This window comes from Monodelphis domestica, chromosome 8 (assembly GCF_027887165.1).
Source record: "Monodelphis domestica isolate mMonDom1 chromosome 8, mMonDom1.pri, whole genome shotgun sequence".
NCBI classification, from domain to species: domain Eukaryota; kingdom Metazoa; phylum Chordata; class Mammalia; order Didelphimorphia; family Didelphidae; genus Monodelphis; species Monodelphis domestica.
This window is the reverse complement of record NC_077234.1, coordinates 230,318,274-230,342,255: the sequence shown is the minus strand read 5'-3', so window position 1 is coordinate 230,342,255 and position 23,982 is coordinate 230,318,274. Positions and strand designations below refer to the sequence as shown.

At 35.6% G+C, this 23,982-nt stretch overlaps 2 protein-coding genes across 3 annotated transcripts in view; one reads left to right on the top strand and one right to left on the bottom strand.

Annotated features, from left to right (window-relative positions):
• ARHGAP6 (Rho GTPase activating protein 6) overlaps positions 1-23,982 on the top strand; it is a 675,128-nt gene that overhangs the window by 494,272 nt on the left and 156,874 nt on the right. The window lies entirely within an intron of this gene.
• On the bottom strand, positions 752-5,390 carry AMELX (amelogenin X-linked). The gene is made up of 5 exons (XM_016424786.2): positions 5,337-5,390; positions 4,132-4,179; positions 2,781-2,825; positions 1,984-2,487; positions 752-922 (listed from the first exon to the last, which is right to left on the bottom strand). Exons 1-5 carry the CDS (start codon positions 5,388-5,390, stop codon positions 917-919), a joined length of 657 nt encoding a protein of 218 aa, XP_016280272.1. The 3' UTR covers positions 752-916.

Genomic DNA, 23,982 nt, shown 5'->3' with positions numbered 1-23,982 from the left:
TTAGGTATGGATCTGTGTTATTAAATATGATTTGAGTTTGGGGGTTGTGGGTAAAGAAGAACTAACAACTGGAAGAATTGGGAAAGTCCTCTTGAGGAAAGAATTCTTAAGAAGCTGTTCCTAGAAAGAAGGTAAAAGTTGAAAGAGGTGGAAGTGAGCAAGGTTATTAGGGGTTTGAAACATCAAAGAGGTTTATATTTTATGCAAAAACCAATTGGGAGCCACAGGAGTTTTTTGAGTAAGAGAGTGATGTCGGTATCAAATCAGATTTTGGTTATTAATATGATTGACAAGAACTCTAGTAAATGTCTAACCTACCCCTTTCGCTTTTGTAAATGTAAAAAAAAAAGTTTCCATGTCTTAATTTGTTTTGTGACGTAAGTATCTTCCAAACAGGTTATCTTTGTGCCAGTGTAAAGAATTCTGCCTATACACTTCTCTTCATTGTGTTTCAAGTTCACATGAAGGCTAGTGGCTACATATTATCATGTAACATCATGTTATTGCCTATTTATAGCCTATATTACAATTTCTATTCATGATTTGAGGGGCCATAAATTTTACTTTCTAAAAATAGAGCTATGACCATCTTTGCACTAGACAAGCTTACTTTAAGGTTGTAAACTTGGACTGCGTGATCTTCACATCTTTCTAGAGCTGTCACCTCAAATGATCTTAATTCTTCAAGCTTCATGTTCAACTTAAGTCAATAAGCACCTTTGAAAACATCTTTGACCAAAAAGGCATGAATAATGTTTAAAGCATTTTATTGTCTGCTAATGTTATTCATTTTTAGTTACAGAATTTACTAAGGAGAAGAATTATTGTAAGCACAAATTATTGTATTCTTGTAGTTGTTCTGGATAGCAACTGCAAATGTCTAAATTCTTCTCTTTTCTGGTTTCTTGTTCCCCAATTAGTCCTGAAATAAATGCAAACAGAATAATTAAAATTGTTTTGTTGGCATCATTATTAAGTTCCAGAGCAAAAAGCATAGCTTCAAATTTGTATGTAGAAAATTTTATTTGAATTGAACCCAATTGAAACTCAGATTTGATTCTCACCACTATTGGTATTAAATAGTGAAGAATCAGACTAAATGGCACTGAAATAAGAAAGATAAAGCTCCTTGCCCTCAATCTACTTTCTGTCTTAACCAGAAGAGGTAACGAATGCATTACAAAACAAGTAAACAAATAAATTAAATGGAATTTGAAAAGTTGCTTTGAGAAGTCAAGTTGTATGCACTGATATGGTGAATTAACTAGAGGCATCTTATATGTAAAGACTTCCTAAAGGAAACTGATTCCGGTTGTGTCCTGGGAAGTTCTTAATAAGAGCATAATCCTAGCATTTTTTAACTAAAATAATTTAAAAGACCATCTAGCATAGTTTTCTGGCTCTAGGAAGAACTAGAAACCTACAAAATAGTTTGGTCATCTCTTGAGGCCTCAAAACACAAGATAATATTTTAAATGCCCCATACTTTGTTTGGATGTTTCATAAAATTAAGAAATTGTACAGTTCATCTGACAGATTATCGAATCCATTCCTACTATGATAAATGAGAAAATAAGTCCCAGAGTGGTAAGGCTACTTGCTTATTCATCCAATTAATTAAGGACAAAACTATAACTAAAATTTCAGACTTCTGACTCTGAATCTGGTATTCTTTCTTACTGTAATTCACAGTGGAAATAGAAATTCATTCCTAGAGGGCAAGGACAGTCTTTTTTTAAAAATATGTTCTTACCCTCCAGTCCCCCAAATTCTTGGCATAATGGCTTATAAATATCAGTCAATAAGTAAATATTTCTTGACTGATTGAATGGATTAAGATTAATGGGATTTGTAAGCACATATTCCCCATAGAAAGCAAGGTAATAGTATAAGAGGGCTTCAAGGAGAGACACATAACTTTTAAGTCTTCTTTAAAGGACCTAAGATTAATTTAATGTGATATTTATAAGAATGACTACTTACCACTTCCTCCCTCTTGGTCTTGTCAGTGGCTGGCCAAGCTTCCATATCTGGCAGCATGGGGGACATTGGCTGCATGGGGAACATTGGAGGCAGAGGTGGCTGTGGTGGCAAGGGTAGCACTGCATGGACTGGGGTCTGGGGCTGCATGGGCTGCATGGGCTGCATGGGCTGCATGGGCTGCATGGGCTGGATGGGCTGGATGGGCTGGATGGGCTGGATGGGCTGGATGGGCTGGTGAGGCTGTGGTTGCTGGGCTGGCTGGGGCTGGTATGGTTGTTGGCCTGGCTGTGGGAGGTTGGGTTGATGGTGTTGTGTTGGTGCCATGGGGTGCTGTCCTGGTACTGGCATCACTGGTTGCTGGGGTGGCGCTGGCTGCTGGGCGGCCATGATGGGGATATGGTGTTGAGGCGGTAAGGAATGACTTGGGCTATGCTGCTGAGATAGCACTGGGATGATTTGGTGATGCAGCCATCCACCCATGGGTTCATAACCATAGGAGGGATACTAGTGAGAAATAGAAAGTCAGTTTATCATTGGCTTCATCTCCTTTCCTTTTAACTCCTAAGCCTTTTCAATGGAGGAATGGTAATATTTTATTTGTTATGATAGGGATATTTTAATAAAATAATTATCTCAAATCATAAGAATTTGTCACAATGTAACAACAAATATTGTATTTGGAGGTAGATTGTTCCACAAAGAATCCTATGTAAAGTAGATACTTTGGTTTACTGTGGGAATTTAAATGCACTAATTTTTTTTTAATTTTGGGGGGCAAAGAAATTAAATGTACATACCTGCTGTCGCATCATGCTTTGATACCATTTCAAAGGGGTAAGCACCTTAAGAGGAAAAAATAATAGTTAATAGTATTCAATTTCATTTATCTTTGTTTTAGCTAAAATAGCAGAGAAATAATCCTGTTAATACTCCTTGCAAATAAGTTTGTTTCCAGGGTCTCGGTTTACATAGCACATCCTCTTGCTTTAATTCCTTCTTTGAGTGATATGATTAAGAAAAGGAGAGGTCAAATAGCATTCCCTTTCCTGGTGTCTATACATTATTCAGTGTTGGTCTTTTAAAAAATCTTCCCTTTGTGGGGAGTTCGGGGGGGGGGGGGGGGGGGATGCTTCTTCCAGCAGTCTGATCTATGCCTTGAGCATCCAGTAGCTATAAATTTAACAATATCTTAATTACTTTTCTGCAAGTAAGAGTATCATTTATTTTAGGGTCAATAGGTAAGGGCAGACAACATTTCCAAATAACCTGCCAACCCATTGCTCAATATTAAGATATCAAGGGAAAGAAATGAAAAAGCAATCAAACAAAGGAAGCAACATTTTCATATTCATGCCTGAAATTCACACTGTAGTCTACTGTCTTTTTGCTGAGGAAGGAAGCACGGGTCGTTGATTGCTGTATTTATCAGACTTCACAGCCTGAGCGTTATTGCCTTTTGCTTCCTGTCTTAACAAGATTTGGTTAACTTCAGGGCTAAAGAATCATAGTAATGAGTCAGGAGTTGGAAGGGACCTCAGAAGCTATCAAGTTCAACTTCCTCATTTTCACTTATCAGGAAACTGAGACTCAGTGAAGCTTTGACTGATATCACACAGGTAGCATCAGAGGTGGGATTAGCTAGTTTTATTTCCAATATATGTACTCATATTTGATCATTGCAACACCTTCCTCTGAAAAGGAATGAAATATTCAGACTTTAAAGTCAAAGGAATCTTTGAGATCACCCAGTCAGATCCTCTGATGAGGAAACAAAGACTAAGAGGTTTTCTTATTTGCCCAGAGTTACAACTAAAGAACCCCAAAGTCCTTATGCTGAGTCCAGTGCTCTGCCAATTACATTACGCTACCTCCCAGGGTGCCATGTAAGTAGAATAGCTTGTCATGGAAGCACTATACAAAATGAAGAGGAGGCAAGGCTAGAGAGAGGGGAGACTGGAGCAAAAGAGACCAGTAAGAGAGCCATTAAAGTTACCCAGGTATGGGAACTGGAAGTAGGATGTTGACAGGGGGGAGGTAAAGGAAAAAACACCTGGGAGAGACACTGCAAGAGGAAAATTTCCAATTATTCCTCTAAATTCATTGCTAAAGCATAGGACAATGTGCAAAATTAACTAAAAGGAAAATTACCTCATAGCTGAAGTTGATATAACCAGGATGTCCAGGATGAGGTGGCAGCTTTTCAAAGGAAAAATGAAAAAGATTCACTCAGTATGCAATTATTTCCCCTAGTCACACATTCATAGAAATTCAGAGATAAAAGGAGCTAGGGAAATCATCTATAGTTCAGCAGTTAGCTCAGTGCCTGTCACATGCTTGATAAATGTTTATTGGATTGGATTGAATTAGTCCAACCCTTATCTAAAGCAGGTCTACCCTCTTGAACATCCCTGGCAAGTGATTATCTAAGATCTCCATGAAAAACCACAGGGAATTGGGAAACCACCCAATTCTCAAGGCAGTTCATTCCCCCTCCAGATGCCTTATTTGATAGGAAGTCCTAGTAAGCAAAAATTTTCTTCTCTTGTAGTTTTCAGCAACTTCTTTTATTTCTTCCTTCTGGTGTGGGTATGTTCCCCAAGATGTGCGATCCAAGCATCCCCTGGTGATTGGATCTAAAATATGTTTTCAATTTGTTCAATTTGAATTTCAGTGTATATGATAAATGTTACTCCCAATCAAATGATTAAATCAGATATTAAAGAACTTATTTGGATGGCATCATAGAATCTGAAAGGATGGAAGAGATTTTAGAGATAATTTTATTTGAATGTATTGAGATGAATAACATTACTTAAACTTTTTGTACTTCAGAATATAACTAAAGTTAAGATTATCATCAGTATGTTTATATATATGTTAAATTGCATGTCCTATCACATATAATTGTATAAATAGATTCTTCTGTCAATAGATATATCCCAAAACAGGCTTTCTGATTCAATTGTATAATTAAGGATAGAAAGCTTCCCAGATTAAAAAAAAATGCTTTATCTACAAAACAGCAGCTAAGAATTGTAGTTCAACTATATTCAGCTCACCTACCTAAAAATATACAAAATTTAAAGGGAGGAAAATGCAGATTTTAAGGGTTCTTCAGAAGATTACATTTGTTTGATGAAGGGATGTTTTTCTGGAGTAACTTTTGTTACGATTCAGGGAATTATTCCCATGCCATCCTACAGCTGTAAAACTTCTCCCATCTACCAGTGATCCTTGAGCTCCATTAGCTCATACATTTTTATTGCTAAATGATGGCAAATGTTGCCCAGATATTCATTTAAAGTGTTCTGAAACTGAGCATTGACTTAAAAAACAGAGACTATAATACTCACAGGAATAGCAAATGCTGCACCCAAGAGACAGGCAAGAAGGATCCAAGTCCTCATTTTTCTCAAGTTTACCTGAAATATAGAATTATATCCGGATTTCATCTTTGCTTATTTATGTGTATTTTTATTGTACATAATTGGTATTGAAATTTCATTAAGCATTTCCCAGCCATCAAGGCTGTGGTCACTCCTCTACTTCATATGATATTCAGCCTTGGGTTGGTCATAAATTCCCTATTCCAACCTATATTGGATTGGATTTATGGCACACTCTGGTTGCTTCTTTGTCTCTAAGAATAATATTTATAACATGAAATCTTTAAAATCTATGAAAGAGCACACCTATGTGAATTTGCATCCTGTCCATCCTGTGGATAATACAGCATTCTTCTGTCACATTAAAATTTAGAGTATAATGACTAGATATAGCATCATCAGTGTTGACAAGAAATCTGTCACTGAATATGTAGAACCAAAGGGGCTTTAGCTATTATTCTTTTTTCCCACAGCTAGTAAATGTCTAAGGCCAAATTTGAACTCAGGTCTCCCTAACTCCAGACCTCACAGTCTATCCACTGAGTCATCTAGTGGCCTACCTGCAACATAGTAAGTGCCAAATAATACCTATTGAGTTAAAGCTGAATTCATAGTATGGTGGCATAACAGTGAACTCTAAATCTATACTGTTTTTTAATACACTAAACAGGGAAAGACAATTAAACTCCATCAAGCAATTGATTAGCAAGCAAAGTTACTTGTTCTTCAGAAATAATTTATAGGGGTCAAATAGGAGGATCAGTGAATTGAGAGCCAGACCTAAGGTCTGGGTTCAAATCACTTCCTAGCTGAGTGACCCTGGGCAAGTCACTTAACCTCCACTGCCTATCCCTTACCACTCTTCTGCCTTGGAACCAATATATAAAAGGATTCTAAAACAGAAGATTAAGGGTTTTAAAAAAAATAATAATCCTTTATAACTCAATTTTTACATACTTTGTATATAACTCCTGAAAATATTTGACTCTAATGAACAAAAACATAAAGGTACATTTTGATTTAAATGTTATGCTTCAGGCAAAGAAGTGCTTGGGCTTTAAGCAGGAGAAGCATATGATTAATATTTAAAGAAATGCTCAGAGTAAAACATAGCTTTCTTAAAAAGCAAAATAAATTATCTAAAAATCAAAGTCTATTTTAAAGATGATATTATGGAAGAAATTGTAGAGATTCCAAGTCAAAGTTTCAGCAAATATGTTGGAATATGTTCTCTTCTAAGATACTTGAAAAGCAGAGTAAGTCTCTTCCCCTTAGCTGATTCAAGGCTCCAATCTCATAGGATTGTAGATTTAGAATTAGAAATGACCTTAAGAGGTCTTGGAGTCTGATCCTCTCATTCTGGAGATGATGAAACTGAGTCCCACAGAGATACAGTGATTTGTTCAAGGTAACACAAGCAAACTCCTTCCATATCCAAATCCTATGAAATAAATATGGTTAAAATGTACAAAATAAATTCACTTACCTGCAACAGTATCTTTATACAATTGCTCTCTATGAATCCTGAGAATCGTTTGATCCTATGGTTCTCTTCAAACTTCAAGCTCAATTTATACTATTCTTCTGCAATAGGATAACCAATCAGGATACAGGAGGGGGCAAAAAAAAAAAAGTTGCATTCAGCTAAAAATTTCAACATCATGGATTTTCAGGGTCATTATCAATCACAAGATTGGAATGTTATGATTAGAAGGCATAGGGTCTTTCATTATGGACAATAATAGGTTTATCACATCAAATGAGTAGCATTGGTCTAAGGTTTTTAGTAAGCAGATTATTTGCATGTACATACTGGTAAATTCAGATTCAGTTGGAAAATCTACTTTGTCACTGTCTGCCCTGGTATTACTGAAGTTTCAAGTCAGCAAAGATGGCTGTACTTTTCTCTAAACAAAATTTCCTTTCAGATCATGGTTTGATATATACTTTATACTTGAACCTTTTCAATCATAAGTAAGTTTTGCCCAAGTCACATTCAATGAATCACATCCTATAAAATCAAGAATTTAGTCATCGAAGGGACTATTGTCTCTAGTTCATCTACAGTGAACATTTGTAGTTGTCTCTTATAACATTTTACTTATATTTTATAGACAACTAAAGTAAAGTAGGGGAATCTAGGTGATATAGTAGACAGAGTAAGGAAGACCTGTCTTCCAGTCTGGCCTTAGAGACTACCTGTGTGACCTTGGGCAAGTCATTTAACACTATTTGCCTTAATTCCCTCATCAGTAAAGTGAGCTGGAGAAGGAAATGGCAAACCACTCCAGTATCCTTGCCAAGAAAACCCCAAATGGAGTCACAAAGAGTTGGAAAGGACTAAAATGACTTAACGATATCGATAATAAAGCAGGAAAAAATGAATTGATATTGTCTACATCAGCATTGGTGAAAACGTGGCACAGGTCCAGGGCCAGTACTCTGGGAGCAGCTTCATTCCCCCTCTTTCCAGTGCCCAAGGACATTTTTGCATGACCTGCCCTAAGCTGTCCAAAGCAAACACTTCCTCCCTCAGCTCTCTCAGGTAATGCAGGGGCTCACAGACAGCTTGAATTTACCCTCTGGACACTTGAACTCAGAAAATGTTTGCCAGTGCTAGCTAGATCATAATATTAGCTAGAGAGACCAGCCAGTCCTAGTTAGAGAGCTAGATGGTGCAGTGAATATGTACTGGACAAAGAGTCAGGAAAACCTGAGTTCAAATCTGGCTTCACATATTTAATGGCTGTGGGACCTTAGTCATATCACCCCCTGAGCCTCAGTTTCCTCATCTGTAAAATGAGGGTAATAGTAACATCTACTTCCAGGGTTGTTGTAAGGATCAAATGAAATGATATGTGTAAAGTACTTTGCAAACCTTGAAGCTAAGTTCCTGCTAGATAACTAGTTGATTGATTAGTATTTTTAACTTGCATAGGCACTGCTATTGCCCATTGAGCTGGTCTAGGAACTGTGTAGAAAATTGAGTTGGTTCTCATTTTGAAAACTATGCAAAACTTTCTCAACTGATGACTTAGAACATAGAATTACAGCTAGAAGAACCCTTGGAAGTCATCTAAATTTGTCTCTTCATTTAACATATGAGAAAACTGGGGACATTTAATAAAACCACAAATAATTCAACAGGCAATAGAAGATGAGAAGTGGGTACGTGACAACATGGAAACAGCTATGAACAGTTTTTTGAATTCTCAGCAAGTCACTTAACCCAGTTTGCATCAGTTTCCTCATCTATAAAGTGAGCTGGAAAAGGAAGTGGCAAACCACTCTGGTATCTTGGGCAAGAAAACCCCAAATGCAGTCACAAAGAAAGAAAGGACTCAATAAGAACAATGCTTGAACAGATTTGCTGAACCCTTATAAGATCATGAACCAAAGGCACTTAGGTATTAGTGATGAACATCAGAAATAAACATGGGGGCAGCTGAGGATTCAAAGCACCATCTAGATAGATATCTCTGAGTCAAGTCACTCTTGTGGTTTGGTTCAACATGAGGAGAATGGAATAGGCCAGGCTGGATTCAAGAGATACATCACATATTAAAAGAGCCATCCATATTAGGTAGGGTTTTGTATGTCCTTGTCTTAACTGCCTTTTGGACTATTTAGCCCAGAAGGACAGTGATTGTGCCTTATCCAGCCACTGAATTTCCCTTCTCCCCAGCACAATGTTCTTCACACAATAAGCTCTTAGTAAATAAATGTTTGTTAAATATTTCTGAATGAATAAAGACAGATCCTGCCAGTAGCCTCCTTTTTATTCCCTCCATTGGCACAAATGCCTCAGAATTGTGACATGTCTAGAAATACAAGGATTTTGCATTTCAGGATGGGAAAATCCCCCTCATTTGCAAAAGGGAAGAGAGAAGGGAAAATATAACAAGATTAGTCTATGTAAATGAATACAGTTACATAAGTTGGTTTCTATTATCAATCCATCAGTTTGTCAAAATGCCATAAATTTAATTTATTTTGGGATGGAGAGTATAATGAATAATTATTATGAAAAACTGTTTAGACAAAATCATATTGAAATCTTAAAAAAAATTTAGTCAGTCTAGTGGAAATAAAGTCAGGATCTTCTCCAAGCATACCATGACCATTTGGTCCCCAGTAGCCTTGCACTAGTGACCACTAATTCAGACCCTTCCCAAAGCGTTACTCAATTACTTCTCTTGAAAATCGTGAATGGGTATAGAGCATGCTTTCCCCATCAGATGTGGCAGACGTGTACTGATATCAGTGGTGTAAGAGAAGGAGCCTTGTAGGATCCTGTAATTCACCCAAGTCCTTCGAAAGACTGTTTTTGAAAGGGAAGGAGGCAGCTATGAATTTGGCAAGAATTTTCTACAGAAGGTTTTCCACTCTGAGGCATTAAGTCATCTTGTCAACTGGGTAGGAAGTGAAGTCCTTTAAATATATTAAGCACTGATGGCTTTCCAGGCTTTGATGAGCAATATCATAGGGGCACTGATTTTTATAATGCAGCTTCCCCATCACATACCCTGAATCACTGGGATTTTGTTTTTAATTACTTCTCTTCTTGAAATCATTCTTTTTAAAATATAGTGTTTTATATAAAGTTACATCTATGTGGTGCAAAAAGAACTAATTAGAAACTGTTTAAAAGTCAACTGAATCATCATTTTTAGCCTTAAGTAGTTTTGACCAAATTAATTTAATTTTCTTAAGATGCTTTATTAGCCACAAGGTATAATGGGTAGAGAATGGCCTCAGAGCCAGGAAGGCCTGAGTTCCAGTTCCACTTCTGACATATATTGGCTTTGCTACCTAACCTGGGAAGTCACCTAACCTGTCACTATTCTAGGCAACTCTCAGCCTATATAAGTTCTAGAGAATGTGCTGATCAGCACTGAGAGGAGCTGAAAAAATGAAATAAAAAATTCAGTCCCCATCTTAATTTTAAAATGATTTTCCCCAAATTGACTTCAAAAGCATAATTAACTGAATTTAACATTAGTTCTGATATTTTTAAAAAGTCAAACTTTGCCTGCACATATTATTTTTTCTTCTTGCTTATAAATATAAATTCTGTATTTTATATGGTACTTAGCCTTTTCATGAGTGTGTATTTCACATGAAACTAAATACTCACTGAAGCACCAAAGCCATAAAAGCTCCCTTTGAAGTATCAGGGGCTGTGTGTGTGTGGTTCTGGACATATTTGTTCTTTCATCCCAGGATCCAAGGGTTCACTCGCTTGCCTGAGCTAACATGAAGGAATAACAATTCTGTTTTTCCATCTGTCAGAGAAGGTAATATTTCCCCCTTCATTCTTACCACCCACAGAGATTGATAAATTCATTTTAAAGGATATTCTTTGGGATGCCACTTTTAGATTTACATACCAACTTAATTAGCCTACTTCACGGAGCAAGCAACTGCTTCAAGAACTTGTGACATGGGGAGAGTAACTCCATATAGTTACGGAGTAAAACCCTTGCTATCTCGGAGCCAGGAAGACCTGAATTCCAGTCCTACGTCTGACATATACTGGCTATGCTACCTAACTTGAGAAGTCTATATAAGTTTTAGAGAATGGGCTGCTCAGCACTGAGAGAAGCCCTGGCTATCTCAGAGCCTTTCTCATGTCTTTCTTGCATTGCAAAAATAGAAATAATAACATACAAAATTACTATATAATTAATATAATAAATAACAAGTATTATATTATCTATTACAACGTGTGTACGTATGTGGAAAGAAAGAGACAGAGAGAGACAAAGACAGAGAAAGTCAGGTAGGTATCTTCCTGAGGTAGTATCTGCCATCAGACACTAGCTGCATGACCCTAGACAAGTCACTGAACTCTGTTTGGCTCAGTTTCCTCACTTGTAAACTGAGTTGGAGAAGGAAATGGCAAACCACTCCAGTATCTTTGCCAAGAAAATCCCAAATGGGGACACAAAAAGTTGGACATTACTGAAAATGACAGAGCAATGATAACTGTATAATATATATGTGTATACATGTGCACACAACTAATAATTTAATAATATTTATATATTATTCACCACCCAATGACAAGCCTAATAATGAAAATTTATAAATTTAGGGAGCAGGTAGGTGGAATATGGGGCAAAGTGCTGGATCTGAAGTCAGGAAGACCTGAATTCAAATATGACCTCAGACATTTACTCTGTTATCCTGGGAAAGTCATTTGATTTCTGTCTGCCTTGATTTTCTCCATTGTAAAATGAGGATAATAATAGCACCCACCTGCCGACCCCTAGGATTGTTGTGAGGATCAAATGAAATAATAATCGTAAAACACTAAGAACATTACTCAGCACTAGTAGGAAATATAGAAATGTTACTTATTTTATTATTATTTAATTATAATTACAGATAGTCTGTCATGAGGACTGTACTAGAAATCTTTCCAACAAGGTCTAATAGGTATGGGCTTGTACTTCTCTAGCATCACCTTCAAGAATCTGAGGCTCATGTGATATGAAGGTAATGGAATATTATTGTGCCAAAAGAAATGAGGAAGGAGATAGTTCTAGAAAATGCTGAGATGACTTGGGTAAACTGATTCCAAGTGAAATGAAAAGAACCAGGAGAACAATGTATTCAAGAATAAGCACATTCTAAAGACAAACAACCGAAAAACTAGATCAGCCATGTTTCCAAAGGACCCATGATGAAATAGCCTACCCAATTTCTGAAAGAAAGGTAATTGATTCAAAGCACATTTCCAGACATATTTTTTGACATGGTCAGTGCAAGAATTCATTTTCTTTGACTATGCATATTTACTACAAGAATTTTGTTTTTGCTTTCCTTTTTAATAGGGGTAAGACATGGAAGAAGGAAGAGAAAATGGATTTTTGTTCATTTTAAAAATGCTTTATTTTTTTAAAAGTCTGGGACACATAATAAGGCACTTGAGGAGGGTGAGACTGCTAAAGACATGTGTAATAATAGTAAGTGTATCTATAAATAAATATGTGTGTGAATGAATAAATAACTTCCACATAGCCCTCTGGGTTAGGGGTATGGTGCCTTTGCAATAAAAAGTCCACTTAAATTTTTTTGGCTTTTGCATTCTTTTCTTTAACTTTTTACTTACTTCACTTTAAAAAGTAAATTACATATATTTGTGATCCAAAAAGATAAAATATTGCTAATATCTAAAACTGTACGTGCATTTTATGCATTTCTGAATTTCTAAACTTTTTCTATGCCATCTACTGCTTTCATGTGTCACCTATGGCTCCTGCAAAAATCCCCCCAAATTCACATTTAATTTCTTATGCCAAGCCAGAATACTGATGGGATGAATTTTGATGTGGAAGGAATACCTGCATACATATGTGTATATCCACATATTTGTGTGGGTGCGAGCATAAAATAATGAAACACATTGGTCAATTCTACTGTCCACTGAATGATTTAATGACTCTCTAGGAAATATAATGTTAGTCTAGATTTTTTAGTGTTCCATTTATCATGGAAGTCTGGGGCAGTCTGGTAGAACCTGTGCACCATTTTTATAATAATATTGTTAAATGAATAAGTGAAATGACAATATTCAAAAGGACAAGCATTGTAAGAATTCAGAACATGAACTTTTGATAGACATATTTCAGAAATCTTTCACAACCCCAGCGTTTACTAGCTGTGTGAACCTGGGCTAGTCACTTCATCCCATTTGCCTCCAAAATCCTCATCTGTAAATGAGATGGAGAAGAAAATGGCAAATTATTACAGTGTTTTTTGCCAGGGAAAATCCAAATGGGGTCATGAAGAGTCAAACACAGTTGAAATGATTGAACAACAAAAATCGTATTTGTACATAGCTGCTTGTATGTTGTCTCTCCCATGAGTATGTGACCTCAGCACTTAACACAGTGGCTGGCACACTTAGATACTTAATAAGTGTTTATTGACTGAAGAATTAAAAATGTGACAAAACAGCTCAGGGTATGAACAGAGAGAGAGAATTACTATAAAAGCAGCATCAGTCTGAGTTACTCAGCATCACGCCCTGTCCCATTTAGGTTGGTGTAAGCACTTCATATAGTTCAGAGTTCTGCCCCAGGTAATTGTAGCTCCTCACCTCTCCACGTATATGCACAAGTGTGTGTCTCAAAATCAGCCCAAAGCGCCCAAAAGAGGCCTTTGTCAATTACCAATAGCATGCCTGTAAGAGTATAAACAATCATGGAAGGAGTTGATGCAGCTTATAATTTAAAAGTCTTGCTTGCATTTGCTTAATTAGATGGCGGGGAATTTCAGCAAGTGAGATTACATGTAGATAGATGGTATTTTGTTTGGGTGATAATTAACTACTAAATGAAGGGAGTGAGAAATTTGCATTTGTGTTGTCAAAATGTGCATTTTTGTTTATTTCTTCTAAAACTTACTGGCAGAAACTTTGTATCTATACCTGTTAGAACCCAATGTGTGCTTAGCCAATTTTTATTTTATTAAGAGTTGACAAAATTCTTTCCTACTTAATGTAGATTTCAATCTTTAAGGTTATTGATTCTCAGTCTAGTTACTAATGATCTCCAAACATAGAATGTAAGTACTTTGGAGAAGCTAGAGAGCACAATGGATAGAGTGCCAAGTCTGGAGGCAGGAGGACCTGGTTTCAAATCTGGTCTCTAATATTCCTATTTGTGTGACTCTGGGAAAGTCTCTTAACTCCAATTGCCTAGCCCTTTCCACTCTTCTGCTTTGGAAATGATGCTCAGTATTGATTCCAGAACAGAAAATAAGGGTTTTAAAAAATGGAAATTTCTGGACCTTCCTCAGGATTAAGATTAGAATAGAAGATAGGAAAAAGGAACACGTTAGGGGTTTTTTGTTCTTTTTTTTCAGTTTAGATCATTATGTGTTAAGGAGAATTTCTCTTCCTCTAAGTAACAAAAGGAATGTCAAAGTTCCATTTCAGAACAAAATCTAAGATTAAAGGCCAATCCAGTATCTGAGCTAATGGAAAAGAATCATTGTGTGGATGACCTAGAAATTTTTTACAATTGACTTTGCAGTATATACAACATGATTATATATGAAGAAATAAGTTTCATTTTAAATGGTCTGTATTTATGAGAAAGAATGCTAGCCACAGAAAGAAATATGAGAGTAGAAATCCAGAAGAGGACATAGGATTGATCACCTCCTTATATAGGTATATGATTTGAGGTTTGGGTTACATAAATAAATAATACAGAAACAGGTTTTGAGTGATAATTCATGTATAACCCAGTGGAACTGCTTGTGAGCTCCAGGAGGAAGGAGGCAAGAGGGGAGGGAGACAATAAGAATCATGTCACAATGGAAAAAAATAAATTTAAAAATAAAATTTTTAAATGGTTGGTATTAAAACTAGTTTGAGGTCTCAATAGCAGGAATAGGCATAACATTTTAAAGATGTCATGATAACCAAGAAGTAAATACTCAAGTGTTGACTAAATTATTTTTTACCAAAATCTTTTCTTCTATTTTGGAATCAATACTGTTAATTAGTTCCAAGGCAAAAAATTGGTAAAGTCTAAGCAACTGGGTTTAAGTGACTTGGCCAGGGTCACACGCTAGGAAATGTTTGAGGCCAGACCTGGCTCTCTATCCATTGAATCACCTAGCTGTCCCCATAGTTACTTCTTGACAAGATACAGAAAATGTGACAAATATTTCAGAAAATGTGATTAAGAAATGTGAGAACCTATAAATTAAATGTATCAGTTGTACAGGGGAAATCATCAGTCTTGATCTTCCCCCCAAAATAAAGACAAGAGAAATAATTTATGGATGTTTGGTATAAGAGTCCCATAAAAATTGACAGATAATAGGGAAGAATTCAAAAATATGGCATCCAGAATGGAGCTACTATTTACCTTATGTTACTAAGTCTTACCAAACCCATTGAAAGCTCTTTTGCTCAAGACTTCATCAGCTCCATACTTTGGTTTGGGTTTTCCCAGTCAGTCCAGCCAATTAGTTAACTGGCATTTATTTAGCATCTACTATGTGCCAAGCACTGTGTTAAATGCTCAGAATATAAATACCAATAAGGAGTCTGAAAAAAGGGAATGAAGGAGAAAGTATACTGCCCAGATTCAGGAGTATAGTCTGGACAGGAATGAGACATGGTTGGCCTAGACATCTTTCTTAAGGAGTCATCAGATCAGTGGGGAGAGCCCGTAGAGATAAGGGATACTTCCAGTTTTTGAATTCCAGGACTGGAGTAAAGCTTCAGTGCCACAACAATGAGAGTCATCTTGGATATGTGATTTTTATTGCAAATTTACACTACAGTGAACATAGCAGATCTAAAATCATTTTATGGATCTAGTATGGACTGAGGATGGATTTTATTTCATCTTTACTTTAGTGAGCCCTCTTTGACCGTTTTTCAAAGAACTTCGGATAAAAATTCCAGCCAATATATCCAAGTGAAACTTTTTTCAGAATGCTGATTTGGGGGGTAGGACTAAACTTTCTGGCTAATTCTGATATGATTTTTCAATTACATATAGACGTTATGTTTCAGAGACTGTGATCTGAACCTCAAGGAGATTCCAATAATAATAGAGATTCATTTGACAGAGTTTGATGCCATTTTGTAGTTGTTCAGTCATTTCAGTCATGTCTCACACTCTTTATGACCCTATTTGGGGTTTTCTTGGCAAAGATACTGGAATGGTTTGCCATTTCCTTCTCCAGCTCATTTTACAGAACATTAGTGACTATCTAATTCAACACCGTATTTTTAAAGATGAGGAAACTGGAACTGAGAAAAGAAAGGTAGCTTTCTCAAAATGAGGCAAGAATCAAGAAGTTCTTCTTCAATAAACTGTAAAAGTTCTAGCTTTTTCATTATATTAGACATATATCTATCCATTTCAGTAATCATTAATTTATCAGAAATTATATTTTTAAAGAAATTTTAAAAATCTGTTTGTTACATTAAAATTCCAAAGCATCTACCATCCTCCTTCCCATCCCCACACTAGACAAGTCATCATTTAACAAAAAGTTTTATGTATGTATAAAACCATGTCTTGCTTGTTTCTCTTTATCAGTTTTTTCTCTGGGGGTAGACATATACATGTTAATATTTCTGTTGCTGTATTTAATGTTCTCTGGGTCCTGCTCATTTCATTCTTCATAATTTCATGAAGGTTTTCCCATTTTTTTATCCAAAATTAATCTGTTCAACACTTCTTTTTTCTTGCCTTTATTTTAAAAATATTTTAATCTTAAAATTTTTATTTAATTGATTAATCTAGAATATTTTTCCATGATTCCATGATTCATATTCTTTCTCTCTCCTCTTCCCACCCCCTCCCATAGCCATTGAGCAATTCCACTGGGTTTTACATGTGTCATTGATCAAGACCCATTTCCATATTATTAATATTTGTATTAGGGTGATCATTTAGAGTCTACATCCCCAATCATATCCCCATCGACCCTTGTGATCAAGCAGTTGTTTTTCTTTGGTGTTTCTACTCCCACAGTTCTTTCTTCAGATGCTTTTCAACATTTCTTATGGAGCAGTAACATTTGTTATATCACAATCATATGCCACAACTTATTTAACCATTCCCCAATTAATGGCCATTCCTTCAATTTCCAGTTCTTTGCTCCCACAAAGAGAAATACCATAAATATTCAGGATATATAGTTTCTTTTCCTATTTCTCTCAACACCTTAGAAAATAAACCTCAAAATGGCATTGCTGGGTCAAAAGGTTTCCATAGCTTTGTAATTCTTTGGCAAAATTCTATATTGTTCTCCAAAATGGTGGGATCAGTTTTCCACATTCCCTCCAACATTTGTCATTTTGTTCTTTTATCATTTTAGCCAATCTGATAGGTCTGAGCTGATATTTCAGTGTTTTTAAATTTGCATTTCTATCATCAATAATGATCTAGAACATTTTTTCATGTAGTTATATATAACTTTGGTTTCTTCATACAACCCTCCCCCCCCCCCCCCCGTTCATATCATTTGATAATTTATGTACTGGGAAATGGCTAATATTCTTATAAATTTGACAAAGTTATATATATATATATATATATATATACATACACATATATATCAGATAAGTCCTATTTTCAAGAAATGGTACATAAAACTTTCTCCAATTTGGTACTTTCCTTCTAATCTTGCTACATTAGTTTTATTCATTCACACCCTTTTTAATTTATTGTATTCAAAATTATCCATTTCTATCTCTTGTTTATTCATAAATTATTCTCCTAACCATAATTCTGATAAGTAATATATTCTGGTTCCTCCAATTTGCTAATGATATTTCCCCTTATGCCTAGGCCATTTATCCACTTTGATCTTATCATGGTAAATGGAAAACTTATTGATCTATACCTAGTTTCTGACCATTTAATCTCCAGTTTTCCCAGTTATTTTTCAAACAATGAGTTCTTATCCCCAAAACTTGGATCTTTAATTTTGTGAAACATAGGGTTGCTATATTTTTTACCACTTTTTATTGCAGTCTGTTCTGTTCCACTTTTCCATCTACTTTTCTTTCTTAGCCAGTAACAGATAATTTGATAATTGCTGTTTTATAATAGTTTAAAAAAACTATTTTCAATAAATGTATTTTAGAATAAGAAATTGAACAAGCAATAAATGAGTTTCTAAGAAAAAAAACTTCCAGGCCAGATGTATTTTACAAGTGAATTCTACAAAACATTTAAAGATCACCTAATTCCAATATTTAAAGGATTGTTTAGAATAATTGATAAAGGAGTCCTGCCAAACACCTTTGGTGAAACACATTTAACTAAACACATTATAACTAGGAAGGGCAAAAACAGAGAAAGAAAATTATAAAATAATTTCACTAATGAATATAGATGCAAAAGTCATAAATATAATATTAACCAGGAGACCATAATAGCATATCACAAAGATAATACATTATTACCAAACAGGATTTATACCCTGTATACAGAAGTGGCTTAATATGAGGAAAATTATCCAAGGCACAGAGGTGGAGGACAAAACAGATCCAAAGACATCTAGATATGGATTCAGACCATGTGGTTGGTCTTAAATTCTCCATCCTGGCTGCCAGATGAAGTGTCAGCTTCTATCGTCCAGTGTTTGTACTGGCTTGTATTTAAACAATGCTAAACAAGTCAGGAATTTTGTCTGTCAAGAGATCTATTAGAACAGGCTTTAAATAACATCCTACTAGATTATTTATTAGAATTGGGTACACAAAGATCTGCAACCATTGGCTGTCAAGACAGTTAAGTGAATGCCTTGCAGGCAGGAACTCTTTATTTTGTCTCTGTATCCTTGAAACATAGCTCATTTCAATTTCTGCACAAAGAAAACAGTAAATGCTTGTTAGATTGGCTCTGGAAATATTTTTGTTTTAATTAATTGCCAACAGAATAGGTGTTCTACTGGTTTAACCAAGTTTTTATATGTATTTGTCATCTAAGGAACAGTCTAATTGAATTTGGATAGGTTCTTTCCTGGATGTTTGGTTCTATAGGTGCTATGATTATTCAGGCATAGCAACTCATGAAATATGGAGGGTTATAAATAATATCACAAGCGAGCATGTCCATACCAGTGAAACAGTAGTAATAATAACAATTCAGAGCTACATATCGCTTTAAGGTTTACAGTGCCCTTTTCAAACAACTAATTTGGGAGGTCAGTAGTTCAAGTATTACTAACCTCAGGATCTTTCCAAATATCAGAGATTATTATAGTGTCTTGGTATAAGTTTTTCGGGGATGATGCCCATATTTTAAACCATGTTCTACTTCCTGGGATAAGGAAAAGCAAAAATATAACTTATAAATAGGTCATTGGGGAAATTCTCAAATATATTAATCAGCCCTAAGTCATGGGATAGGGTGGACTATCTACCTATCCCTCTCCTTGTTACCTTTCCATTTGCTATTTTTAAAAAATTGAGAACTTCCTTGAAACTATTGTCTGGAAAAAAAGTCCCATCCATCAGAGGATATTTTATTGAAGCCTAAATATTTTTAAATGGTACAAAATATAAGTCTAATAAGCTTTTGTTAGTATGCAGCTATCTATTATGTTAGATTCTATGGAATCCTTTCGGAATACTTCAGGTAAGATGGAAACTCCTGACCCCACATAATTCAGATCATTTTGAACTATAAAAGGAAAGATTAAAACCATAATCAGTGCTCAGTAACTATATTCCAGCGATTATGAATTAAATTCTTCTGAGATTTCAATCTGTCATTTATTTCATGAACATTTATTTTTTACATTTTAAAGTTGAAACCTGAGTTTCATTTGTAACTGAACCTCCATGGCACAAATGGATTGACTCTTTTCAACTAGTTAACTGGTCAGTTGAATACAATAAACATTTCCATTTCCTGCCCCACTCCCACTATCCTTAGTGAATTGAGGTGGAATTTCACAGCCTCACAAATTGAATTTGTTTTTGTGTTGACACAATGGAGCTGTGACCTAGGAGTCCCATGTAATCTCTCTGGAAATGTAGTTGCCTTACCAATAATATCTTGGTCTGAATGAGTTGTTAAGATGACCAGCAGTAGAGTGCCATGACCTTTTCTGTTATATTGAATCTAATCTGATGCTCATTATTCATTCTTTGATCTACAACTCCTCTTCCTTGCCTTATGGATTAGATGTTCTCACGTTGATGATGAACCAGCAAATACATTTTTAAAAATGTTAGTCTTCACAACAAACAACCCAATGGTGGTGTTTCCACTCAGACTATTGTCATTATCTCTGATCCAGCAAGAATTACCATAATATATTCTGCTTCCTGAATCAATCAATGCTAATGAAAACCAGAATCAGGCATATCTTTTACTTCACAGACTTTTCCTACCCCCAGGTTGTAATAGTAGTACATGTCCTGAGACACACACTTTTCCATTATGGAAATGAAAATCCCTTGCTTAACAATAAATGACTCATTAAAAATCTACATGTCATTCTTAAGAATACAGAGAACAGACAAATAGTTCCCACCTGTGTTTTGTAAAAGCTCAGTTTGGAAAAAAAAAACCACTTATTTAAAATGAACATCCAAGGGAAATGTTTTAAAGCTGTTGTACAGTGCTCATGTCCACCAAAAAGTCCATTTCTTGGGAAATCTGGAAAAGGCATTAATTTATTGCTTTTTTGGAAAATAATGCCATTGGGTTTTGTCTCCCCTCCCTTCTCTAACCAGCCTCAAAAGGGAAAAAAATCACAAAATCTGCAAGTTCACTGACAAACTGGGACTTGTGGAAAGTAAGACCTTGGCAGCAAGTTTACAGGTTCCTTAGGAACATATTAAATACTGGTTGGAAAAGCATCACTTGTAGTTATCTTTTGCTGCATTGAAATGGGGCAGTGGAGTATAATTGAAACCTGAAAGTCAGGACAGGTGACAGGTCCCATTTTCAACCATAAAATCCTACGATTCTGTCTGTTAGACCAACCTTCTGTTTTCTACATCTCTGGAGGAGTGCTGTGGTTCTCTACAGAGTTAGAATTTTCTTAATATATACCTAATATTTTCTGGCCCTTTGAAATTATTAGCTGCAATGGTTTTGTGGTCATCTTTTTTCCTCACTTAAGAATAGTAATAGGCCATGTGGAGTAGTGGATTGAGATGAACTTGGAGTCAAGAAGATCTGTGTTCAAGCTCTCTCTGATACATGCTGACTCTGTGACCTAAGGCAACTAAGTAATTCTCTAAGATTATAAATTGCAAAGTCAGTATAGATTTGCATTATGTAGAGAGAGTTTCCAAACAAAATCAGAGGTCTACTCCAAAAAGAATAATAAAAACAATAACGTAACAACATACTTGCACAAACCATCATTCCTTCACCCCTATGTATATGTCCTTCACAAGTTTCTGGGATAAAAAAAAAAGTGATAACTAATTTTTAAGTCATGACCTTGGTGGTCATGGACTATCCTTGGATAACAGTCAGACAGCAAAGAAGCATTTATTACATACCTGTTGTTTGCCAGGCAATGAGTAGTGGACTAAGCACTGGGAATAAAAAAAAAAACTCTGCTCCCAAAGAGGTTACAATCTAATAAGGAAGATAGCAAGTTATGTTATAAGGGAAAAAATTTCTCTCTGGTTTACTTGGAGGGGACTGGCTGCCTCCCCTTGCTGGCTGTTTTCTATCTGTTCTTCTCCATCCCACCTGCTTCCCTAATTGGCTGGATTGCTATCTACAGAGCTTCCTGGTATGATCCTGAATTGTCTGGGCATCTGTCTGTAAGATTTGGTCCGGGATCCTTTTGGATGCAGGACCTCTTCCTGGGTCCTGTCCTGCCTACCTACCAAACCCACTACCTCCTTAACTTAACTTTTCCTTATAACAGTTAATGATTGTGTACAACAAGCAATGTGCAGCATAAATTGGAGAAGATCAACAGAAGGAAAGCCCCAGCTGGCTCAGTGGATAGAGAGAGCCAGGCCCAGAGACAGCTGGTCTGGCTTCAATTTGGCCTCAGATACTGCCTAGCTATGTGACTCTGGGCAAGTCACTCAACCCCACTTGCCTAGCCCTTACAGCTCTTCTGTTTTGATATGAATATTTAGTATTCATCCTAAGAAATAAGGTAAGGGTTAAAAAAAAAATAGAAGGACCTTCTGTTAAGGGAGATGGGAAAAGGCTTTTTGTAGATGTAGTCTGTCACCAGACCTGTAGTGGAAATCTTACCCACTAAAGCTTTGGTCCCCTAGCATTTCTTGCAATACTCAAAGTCACTGAATGAGCTTCACGTCATGATTTAAGAGCATAAAACAATTCTAAGCCACTTATTATTAGGTGTAAAATGGTATCCTGTAAAAAGTCCATGTAAATATTAAGGGGAGTGGTAGGAAATTGGGTTAGCTTTAAAATACTGCTTACAAGTGTAATACACACTAATTTGGTCTAATTTGAATAGCACCTACAAGGATAATAAATCACCATCTTGAAAACTTTTAGTGGTACCTTTGGTGATGCCCAATTTCATCAATATGTGTAGAACCTCAATATATGCATAGTATGATGAGTTTGTGAATGAATAAATGAATACAAATCATGTCATCATTAAGTAGAAATGGTATTTTGATAATTAAATAAAACTGGATCTTAAAAATTGATTACACCAGAAAAATAGTAAGTGACAACTACTCTAATTGATTCAGACCTATTTGGAGCTTACTGTTTAGAACCACATAGAAAAAAAGCTCCATATAAATTTAAGATATTGTGATGACTATGGTAACTTTTCTTGAGTCTTTTGGAAGTATTTCTAATGGCTAAAATTTTGTTCTCCTACTTTTCTATTTCCAGCAAGTGTGTCATGTCAGATATGATAAATCACAAAGTTGATTTTCATTTCTTTTCTGAGCACTTTCAATAACAAAGGCATTAAAAGAATAAACTCAAACAAGATTTTGAAAGGCTACCGAGTCCTCCAGTGTACAAATACATTTTAATCTGAGTTTAGAAAGGCAGCACAAGAAGTGAGCAACTGATGACATTTCCTTAGAAAAGCTTAATAGAATATAGTCAGGTTGAGAGAAGTAATGAGTTTGTTAATGGCCTTTTAAATTGTAATCATTGATCTGTTTTCCAATTAGTTTCCAAAAGTTTCTTTTCACTGGCTCCGGATGAGTATGTAGATGAAAAGACTCTTATTGACTTTCAAAATTCCTAACATAATTTCATCTCATTCTCCAATTCAACTTAAATCAATTCAATTCAGAAAACATTTATCCATCTCCTGTATTTTACTATAAATAGTACTGGGTACCAGGTGATGCAAAGCTAAAAGTTAAAATAGTCTTTTACTTCAATGAGTTTTTGTTCTTCCTGAGGAATGCAGTAAGTATGGAAATTTGATAAGGGGAGAGGGAAGGAGGGGGGGGAAAGAGAAAATGAGAGGAGAGCTAACAATTTTGCTGTTTAAAGAAACAAGACCAGGGAGAGTTGTGCACATATTAACTTTTTTTTTCAAATTTATTATTTGATAACATTCTTTTCTTTTCTCTCCTTTCCTTCACCCCTTCCCAATCAAGTGAGAAAGCAAACAATATGATATCAATTATACATGTGAAATAATGCAAAACATCTTTCTATATTGGCCATATGGCAAAAATAAATAAATAAAGCAAGAAATTACATTTCTATCTCTGGAAGTTTATAGAATTTTTTCAAGATGAATCCTTTGATACTATCTTATATCATTGTATGGATAGCCAAGTCTTTCACAATTAGTGATCATTAAAACATTGCTGTTTCTGTGTACGATGATCTCCAGGTTCTTCTCACTTTGCTTTGCATCAGATCATCTAGGTCTCCCATGTTTGTTTTTTTGAAACCACTTTACCTGTGTCATTTCTTATACACAATAGTAGTACTCCATCATAATTATATGTCACAACTTCTTTAGCCCTTCCTCAACTAATGAGCATCCCTTCAAATTCCAATTCTTTGCCACCACAAAGAGTTGCTATAAATATTTTTGTTCATGTAAATCCTTTTCCTTTGTTCTCTTTGTGATGGAGACTCAATAGTAATATGGCACAGTTTGATAGCCCTTTGAG